Source organism: Hydra vulgaris, chromosome 13, assembly GCF_038396675.1.
Source record: "Hydra vulgaris chromosome 13, alternate assembly HydraT2T_AEP".
Taxonomy (NCBI): Eukaryota; Metazoa; Cnidaria; class Hydrozoa; order Anthoathecata; family Hydridae; genus Hydra; species Hydra vulgaris.
This window is the reverse complement of record NC_088932.1, coordinates 47,074,292-47,085,000: the sequence shown is the minus strand read 5'-3', so window position 1 is coordinate 47,085,000 and position 10,709 is coordinate 47,074,292. Positions and strand designations below refer to the sequence as shown.

The following is a 10,709-nucleotide window of genomic DNA, read 5'->3' as shown; positions in this document are numbered from 1 at the left end:
TTTGGGGTGTCAAATAACATAGATTGTTATTTACAACTTATATAAGGTTTAATACTAAATGATATAATTTAAAAAAATATAACAAAATGTCAATTCATCCTACATATTTTTTTCCATAGTGTATGACAGTATTGTGTATAGTGTATAGTGTGTAGTGTATATAGTGTATAGATATATATATATATATATATATATATATATATATATAGATATATATAGATATAGCGTATAGAGTATAGTGTGTAGTGAATAGAGTCTTAGAGTATGACTGTATTGTGTGTAGTGTATAGTGTATGAGTCATAGTGTATGACTGTATTGTCTGCAAAATTAATGTCTTTCAAGTAATTACCGTTTTCTAAATTGATTTTTAAAAACTAAGAGTTTTAATTTAAACATAAGATTAAGAATGTAGAAAAATTAAGAAAATAGAAAAATTAAAAACTAAGAGTTTTAATTTAAATATAAGATTAAGAAATTAAGAGAAAAATTAAGACTAATAGCCCATAAACCAAACCTTGAAGTACATTACAGGTTGTTTATCAAACATTAAACAATTCCATGTTGACTCTGTAAAGGGGTTTAATCAAGAAAACATAGAGATACCCATGTTATATTTCATGCCATGGGTATCTCTTTTTTATGGTGTACAAGGTAATTTTAGTCAATTTCCAAGGACAAATCAAGAGCGATTAGTCTTATAGATATGCAACTCTAAGTGATGTTTAATAACTGAGTTTTGTTGGAGTTAAAATTTACAAGCCACTGTGAGCCCCAATCTGTTACAGAAGTGAGATTAGATTCAAGATTCTAAGTGATCAAATAGAGAAGACTTTTTATCAAGACAGGAGTATAATGCTGAGTCATCAGCAAAAAGAGCTACCGTAGATGTGAGGTTGTCAGGAAGATCATTAATGTACGTAATAAACAAAACAGGAACAAGGATAGAACCTTGAGGTACCCCTGGAGTTACTGGAAATTTAGAACAGTGTTGGCTTTTGACAATTACTTTAACAAAGCGGTTAAAAAGAAAACGTTTGGTAATCTCAAAAACTTTCCCAAATACACCATATATAACAAGCTTATGGAGAAGACCAACATGCCAAACTTTGTCGAAAGCTTTAGATATATAAAGGGCAACAGCCCTAGTCTCTCTGCCTCCATTTAATGCATGAATAATTCTTTCGGTCACAGCAGTTATCAAGTCAGCCGTAGAGCGACAGGATCAAAAACCGTGCTGATCGTCTGACAGTAAATTATTTGACTCAAAATGGAATGTAAGAAACTTGTTGATCAAAGACTTTAAGACCTTGCTAATAACAGGAAGAAGACTGACAACTAGCAATTGACTGATAATTGGAGGGGTCAAAACATTTTCCAGAGTTATTGAAAATCGGAACAACAGATACCATTATCTAGCAGGCAGGAAAACAAGACTCATTCAAGCATATCTATATACTCTATATACATTAAAATCATATGTAGTACATATATGGCTTGAAATAACATGTACTACATATATGGCTACATCACTCTTTTAATTAAATATATATATATATATATATATATATATATATATATATATATATATGTATATATATATATATATATATATATATATATATATATATATATATATATATATATATATATATATATATATATATATATATAATTAATTAGTAAAAAACACTTATCTAACTTTTATCTTCGACTCGGAGTTTCACCATCGCTGGATCATCAGGAAGAGTTCTCTTCCTGATGATCCAGCGATGGTGAAACTCCGAGTCGAAGATAAAAGTTAGATAAGTGTTTTTTACTAATTAATTATTGCTCTGTTCTTTAAGAACATTGAGCACTCTATTTGTAAAATACACTAACATAATTTACATAATTTACTGATTCATCTAACTACCATCTAACACCATTAGTCTTCTTCCTATCATAAGCAAGGTTTTTGAATCTTTAATTAACAAACACTTAATCTCTAATCTTGAATCTAATAACTTTTTGACCATCAATATGGTTTTCGATCTTTTCGTTCAACAGCTGATTTGCTAACAGTAATAACTGATTGGTTTTATTGTGCATTAGATAAAGGTGGAGAGGTTAAGGCCATCGCTCTTGACATTTCAAAAGCTTTTAATAAAGTTTGGCATACTGGTCTTCTCCATAAGCTTTCTTCTTATGGTGTATCTGGTAACATCTTTAAGATTATTGAATCTTTCCTTTCTAATCGTAGCATAAAAGTTGTCCTCGATGGACAGCACTCTTCTTCTTATTCAGTAACTTCAGGGGTTCCTCAAGGTTCTATCCTTGGCCCAATACTCTTTTTAATTTACATTAACGATCTTCCAGATATTCTCACATCTAAGGTGGCATTGTTTGCTGATGATACTACCATTTATTTTTGTAGTGATAAGAAACCAACACTCTCTGATTGCTTGGAGGGGGCATTTGAGCTTGAAAAGGATCTCACTTCTGCTACAGCATGGGGCTCACAGTGGCTGGTGAACTTCAATACAGGTAAAATTCAATTTTTTTCAGCCAATCGTTATCGCAATAATTTAGATCTTTCTTTATTTATAAATGGTGATGTACTCGATGAGTCATCTACTCTTAATCTTCTAGGATTAACACTTACTTCCAATCTTTCTTGGAAACCATATATCAAATCAGTTGCAAAATTAACATCTGCTGAGGTTGCATCTCTTTATCAAGCTCGTCACTTTCTTACTTCGGATTCTATTCTTTATCTCTATAAATCTCAAATCCGGCCTTGTATGGAATACTGTTGCCATATCTGGGGCGGATCTTCTAACAATGCCCTTTCTCTTTTAGACAAGGTGCAAAAACACATTGTAAACATAGTTGGACCTGCTCTTGCAGCCAACCTCCAACCATTATCACATCGCCATAATGTTGCTTCTCTTTCTCTTTTCTACAAATACTATAATGGGCACTGCTCTATAGAGCTAGCATCTCTTGTGCCGTCTACTAAAATTCATTCTCGTGTTACTCGCCATTCAATTAAGTCTCATCCTTTTTCTGTGACTGTTCCTAAGTGCTCCAAAAACGCTTACTCGTCTAGTTTTTTTCCTCGAACATCAGCTCTTTGGAATTCGCTTCCTTCATCTTGTTTTCCTGATTCATATAATTTGCAATCCTTTAAGACATCTGTCATTCGTTATCTTGCTCCACAATCTTCATCTTTTCTCTTTCAGTAACTTCCAACTTTAATTAGTGGCTGCTTGCAGCCTTGTTGGAAGCGAAGATGTTTAAAAAATATATATATATATATAAAAATATATATATATATATATATGTATGTGTATATATGTATATATATATATATATATATATATATATATATATATATATATATATATATATATATATATATATATATATATATTTACATATATATGTATTTACATTGACTGAGGGTTTGGGTTGGTCCAGCAATCATTTTTTTCATCAATCTTTGTTTTTCTTCTTTTTTGAAATATTGAAGAACCCATTTTAAGAATTAAAGTGCACACTATATATTATGATATTGTGTACTTAGATATTGGCATAATTAATTTGGTGCTTGATAAAAAATTATAAAACTAAAAAATTCTTCAAAACATTTTTAAAGTAATGAATATTTTTAATTCTAAATAACTCTTCAAACCCAACTCATCAAAATATGTGAATAAATGTTTTGAGTTTTATAAATTCACAGTTTTACTTTGTGTTAAAAAAAAATATTGTGAATAATTCAAAACCTTAAAAATACATAATTTAAATTAAAATTGAAATCAAATTTTCTACTTAGATTTAAATTGTGGGACTTTTACAATAAGCATCAACATAGATTATCATCAATCATTTAGGGTTCTTTATAATAAAAATTTTAAGTATGATTTAAACAGACATTGTTGCAAAACTTTGATGTATAAGAGAAAAGCACATAAATCATAAATTATCGTAAATTTAATACCATAAATTTAATACTTAACTCAACTTTGGTTTTAACATTGTTAAAACTCACACTTAGCACACCTCAAAGTAAAAGTTAAATATAATTTCAAAACCATTTTTATAAACTTTTAAAATCCATTTAACGCAATATAATTATAATAAAATAAATAGATAATAAAATATATAAATTATAAATAAATAAAAACTTACAGAAACTGCTAGTGCAATGCTTGATATTTTGACTCCGCTTTCATATGGTTCTGTAAATCCATGCTGCTTAATAAGAAACTCCATAAACTCGGGTAATGAAAATAAAAACTTTTCTCTTTCTCTTGGTTCATGTTTCCTTGATTTTAATCCTGTGCTAGAGTTTTCTGATAGTTCTTCATCTGCACATTGCTTTTTTTTATCATACATTTTCCATATAAGTTTAAAAACATCAGATGTTGTTATATGAGGAATGTCATTTTGATTTGGTGGGAATTTAAAGTTATCATTAATCAAAAGTTGTTTCTGCAGCGGACCAAGTTTGAGATCCAAAAAAGAACTTTTTGACTCCATTTTGCAAATCTCTTCATTAAGTTCAAATAATGTACAAATGTTTCGAAAAGTCACAAAAGATAGGATGAAAGCATTTATCTAAATGATTTAAAAATTATACTTTTTAAAGGCATATAAAATTTTTAATTTAGATATATCAAGTTGGCAACAATTCTAAATTGTTGGCAACAGTTTCTACGATGCTATTCCTAGTACAGTTTATAAGCAAACCTTTTTAGTTTACTTCAACTATAATCTCAGGTAAATAAATTTGTTATTTTTTTATAGTATTGCAATTTTTTTTTTTTTAATTTTGGAAATTTTATTTCTGCTCATTAATCTATAATAAATTAAAAATAACTAATTAATAATAATAATAATAATAATAATAATAATATTAATAATAATTAATATTTCCACTTATTAATCTATACAGGTTTGGTCGGGAAGCAGGAGCGATCGCTCTAGATAACTGACCACGGAAATAATATTTAGTTGCAAAAAACTGGCCAGATTTTTTGTCATTTTGAAAACATTTCAAAAAAAATAACAACAAAAAACGCAAAAAGGATTAATTGGACTGATGAGAGACTATCACAAAAAAAAATAAACTTGTAACAGAAAATAACTTTTAACGCGAAAAAACTTAAAGCAAAATAAATTATGTTTAGAACAAATATTTTGAAACATTGCTCTTTTATGATTTTTTATAAAATTAGGCGACATATTTTATGTAAAGTAACATCTTACGATTGCTTAATAAAGGAACAAATGTTCTTTTATTTATTAAAGCGTTTAATTTAATTTTTATTTATATACTCGTGTCTTATTTCTGGTGCTGGATTAAGGAGGGTTGGGGTTAAAGGGGGCTATAGCAGCGGGCCCCACAATGTTAGGGGCCCCAAATAGTCATGAAGAAATGTACGCTGTGGCACATGAAAAGGCCTCCAAAATAAAAATATCCCCTGGCCCCAAAAAGTCTAACAAGATTCTAATAAAACTAACGCTAGCTTTAAGCTAAATTATTTTATAAATAAAAGTTAAATTTATAACAATTTTATGTTTCAAGTAGTTTAAAAATTTTAACATATCTGAAAAAATTCTTCTTAGTAAGATGAAGAAATGAAATAATTAAATCATTGAGTCACTGCAAAAAGTAAATTACCTAGATAGAAATCAATTAAATAGGTTAAAAAAACTTTATGAAGAGGAAGCAGAAATGCTTCATAATATTGCTGATGACGTTCAGTGAGTGGGCTTTTTAATTTTAATTAGTATTTAAAACAGAAAAAAGTATAACGGGTTTGTAAGAATGGCAACTGAAGCGAAAATATTTAGAGCTAGTAAACCAATATCTAAGAACTTGAAAAATTTTTCTATATATATATATATATATATATATATATATATATATATATATATATATATATATATATATATATATATATATATATATATATATTCTATTCTAAAATCTGCCCCTGTATATATATCTCTTCTACTCTAAAATCTGACCCTGTATATATATCTCTTCTATTCTAAAATCTGCCCCTGCCTATAATAACATTTCCAAAAAATGTTTGCTATGTTTGCAAGAAAAATTTGAAATAATTGCTCATTTAAATCAGGAAAATTTATTAAACAAAAAATCTGAATTAATTTCTAAATGTAGGCACGAAAATAAATACTTCTTCAAAAATTATAAAAACAAATGACCAAATTAAACTATCCCCATTCCAAAGAAATTTATTTAACTATTTAACTAAAGAATTTATTTAACTATTACTTTCTGCAACATCCCGTTAACCAAAAAAATATAGTAATTAAAATTTTTTTATAATAATTTATAACTTGCTGTAAATATTTTTTTCTATAAATTGAATTTTTTTCTGAGATTTAGTAACTCTTCCTGATGATCCAGCAATAGTGAAACTTCAAATAGAAGAAAAAAGTTAGATAAGTGTTTTTTACTAATTTATTATTGTTCTGTTCTTTAAGAACATTGAGCACTCTATTTGTAAAATACACTGACATAATTTACATATATATATATATATATATATATATATATATATATATATATATATATATATATATATATATATATATATATATATATATATATATATATATATATATATATATATACATATATACATATATACATATATATGTATATATATATATATATATATATGTATATATCTTTGTGTTCTATCATGACCACAGACGCGGTGCTTGTTCATCCGCGAGTTACTTGTATTCATGTTTATGTTTAGTAACCAGAAACTCCTTGTATGTTTATTTCATAATTAGTTTTATTAACTTTGATGAATATTAATAATTTCATTGAAAACGCAATTACTATTGAAAGTCTTTTTGTTTAAAAATTTTTTAATCAATTCAACTGAAAACTCTAGAACTTTATTTTGCTTAGACAGCGTATTTTTTATAATAGAATTAGTTTGTTGGGTTTTTAGTGTTTGCCAATATTCTTTTTATTCTTCCGCACCAATATGTTTTAAGAACATTTTGAGAACAAGTTTATGTATGTTTCCTTGTATGTCCATAAAACAAAATTTTTTTGTTTTACAGACATACATAAACATAAATGTTCTCAAAACATCTACAAAACCTGGATAGTTTTTCGCAACTAAATATTATTTCCGTGGTCAGTAATCGAAAGAGATCGCTCCCACTTCCCAACCAAGCCTGTCTATACAATAAAGATAAAGAACTTAATGCTGCTACTATGCCATCCACTAAAAAAAAAATAAGTTGAGAAAGATTTTTATAACTTTTTTTTTATATAAAAAAACAAGAAATTTATATACAGAAATGTAAATATGTCTGCATAACTAGTTGAGTTTCTGAAAGGTTTATGTAAAGATTGTGTATGTATATGTATAAGAAAATTTTGAAAAGTTTTAACAACTGTTTCTTGCTTAAATAATTTTTTTTTGTAACTCAAAATTGGATTTAAAAAAATATATATATTTCTACCAGGCAGAGAATTTGAACATAAATATTAAAGTTCTAGATATTGATAGTTCAATGAAACAATATAATGAAAGACAAAACTTCTGATATACAGCTAACACGAGGTAGGTCTGTTCTGGATGCAGTATACTGTAAAATCATCCTATGTTGCAATTTACGTTCAAAATTGGTTGAGCTTGCTGCAGAGATATCTTTATTACCACGCTTAACTGCTTGAGAGTCACAGAGTATACCAAAAGCGAAATCAAACTAACGGTGTTGAAGATTTTCCATTCTCAATAGCTGCTATTAATAGTGGCTGTGAGAAGTCAGCTGTAGTACAGTCAATCATATCAATATAAGTCAAAGGGTCACCATTAAGCTTGATGCTAGACTTATCAAAAACATGTACACAAATTACTTAAATGAATTATTTCATCACAACCAAAATGTCGCACAGAATCATTATTGTATCTTATATACCTTATGTATATATGTATATATCTTATGTAAATTATGTATATCTCTTTTGTATAATTTTATGTATATATTTTATGTATTTATTTTTTTAAATGTATATATAAATTATGTAGGCATGTTTTTTATGATAAACTTAAATTTAATAATTTGTTTGAAACTATTTTTTTTATGTCTTTTTAAAAATTTTTTAACTTGACTAACTCATTAAAGCATGAAATGGTTAAAAATTACTATAATAAACTAGAGTATTTTTTTGAACAACATTGTCACAAACACCATAAATAAGAATTCTTTGGGAGTGGGAAAGTTTCTGCTGCTCTGGAACACAGGTTTCAAAACTTTCTAATTTGCTGCTCCAAGCTCATGACACTGCTTCAGCAAGTAAAAAAAGTTCTTTGCACTATCAGCACAAAAAGAATGACTCTTGATGTTGAACAATGAAGAAGCAAAAACATTTACAATTAAAACATACAATTTTGTAAAGTGATAGGGAACAGATCTCTTTTAACATATACAATTTCAAAATTCTGTTTTCATTTGTCAGCCAGCTATCATGGCTTAAATTTCCTAGCATTGTGTTCTGTGAAGACTTATTTTCTATTTAAATTTTCTAGCATTGTGTTCGGTGAAGACTTAATTTTGTCATTATCTGAATAACCTTGCTGCACTGCTAAGCATGCTATAAGAAGATATATCTAATACTTAACAATAATTAGATCATTCTTAACCTTATAATTTTCCTTGACCACCTTTCCTAGCATAGCTTTAAACTTTGCAATTGGTAAAACCTTAGGAACCTAAGTCTAGTGTACTAATAACTGCACCACTATAACTAATAGGACCTTTTGTACATCATCCATCCATAGCAGAATTGTATTTCTGATATGGTAGTTCATTAGCATGAAACAGCCACTACAGTGGTCTTGCCATGCCATCCTTTAATTTTCAAATCACACAGTTTCTTTGGCCTGTATAGTTTACTGTGCTGTCACAAGCAACTAATTGTAGCATACTTGCTGAATTTGTATTTGCAATTACTGATAATATTTCATTTTCCACATCAGCTACTTTACCTGTTTCTGGCACTACATGACTAATGTAGTTATTGATTCGAAATGATACAATAACATAATGTTCTTCCTTTATGCTACTGCGACACCAGACCTCTGAACAAAGCTTATGTCTTATTTCCCATCAAATCCGATAAAAATAATTCTTGCATCTCGGCAGCATGCTTAGAAACTTGTTTCTGATGCCAAAGGTTTCTAGAGCGTCTAAGTTTTGCAGATTCTGCTGACTAAAGCTTCATATCTTTTAGCACTGTGCTTACTACAAGACAAGCATCTCAGTTACCAATTTGCATCTGTCCGAAGCTTTGCACAGTTCTGGATATTCACTGTTTCACAGGAAGATGTGCAATTGTACGCTTTTATATGATCACACAAAAAATACTTTGTTTTGACGATTTAATTCAGATAAAACTCAATTAATTTAATTCATAATTAATTTAATTCAGATAAAACTCAATTTTTTTCAGCCAATCGTTATCGCAATAATTTAGATCTTCCTATATTTATGAACGGTGATGTACTCGATGAGTCACCTACTCTTCATCTTCTAGGATTAACTCTTACTTCCAATCTTTCTTGGAAACCATATATCAAATCGGTTGCAAAATTAGCATCTGCTAAGGTTGCATCTCTTTATCGAGCTCGCCACTTTCTTACTCTGGATTCTATTCTCTACCTCTATAAATCTCAAATCCGGCCTTGTATGGAATACTGTTGCCATATCTGGGGCGGATCTTCTAATGATGCCCTTTCTCTTTTAGACAAGGTGCAAAAACGCATTGTAAACATAGTTGGACCTGCTCTTGCAGCCAACCTTCAACCATTATCACATCTTCCACATGGCTGCTTGCAGCCTTGTTGGAAGCGAAGATGTTTAAAAAAAAAAAATAAAAAAAAAAAGATTTGACCATGGCTTTTAACATGTTTTCAAAATTTGAAAATGCGCTTGAAAAAAAATTTTCAAGCGCATTTTCTTAACAAAAAAGAAAATATAAAAAAAACTTAACTAAAGCTAAAATATATATAAATATACTTATATATATATACATATATATATATATATATATATATATATATATATATATATATATATATATATATATATATATATATATATATATATATATATATATATATATATATATATATATATATATATATATATATATATATATATATATATATATATATATATATATATATGTAAATTATGTTAGTGTATTTTACAAATAGAGTGCTCAATGTTCTTAAAGAACAGAGCAATAATTAATTAGTAAAAAACACTTATCTACCTTTTATCTTCGACTTGAATTTTCAACAATGCTGGATCATCAGGAAGAGTTCTAGTAAAAACACTTATCTGATTAGTAAAAACACTTATCTGATGATCCAGAACTCTTCCTGATGATCCAGCAATGGTGAAACTTCAAGTCGAAGATAAAAGTTAGATAAGTGTTTTTTACTAATTATATATATATATATATACATATTTATATATATATATATATATATATATATATATATATATATATATATATATATATATATATATATATATATATATATATATATATATATATATATATATATATATATATATATATATATATAAAAGGGGAGACCAGGGCTAGTTGGCACAGTTTTAAGTCTAAGAGCTCTGTAGCCCTAACAGCACA

The 10,709-nt window shown here is 27.8% G+C and overlaps 1 protein-coding gene across 1 annotated transcript in view; it reads right to left on the bottom strand.

The window, feature by feature from the left end:
• Positions 1 to 10,709, bottom strand: part of LOC100210004 (uncharacterized) — a 125,964-nt gene that overhangs the window by 90,018 nt on the left and 25,237 nt on the right. The window contains exon 2 of the mRNA XM_065816355.1: positions 4,175 to 4,603. Within this exon, the coding sequence (XP_065672427.1) occupies positions 4,175 to 4,603 (429 nt within the window). The remainder of the gene's footprint in view (positions 1 to 4,174; positions 4,604 to 10,709) is intronic.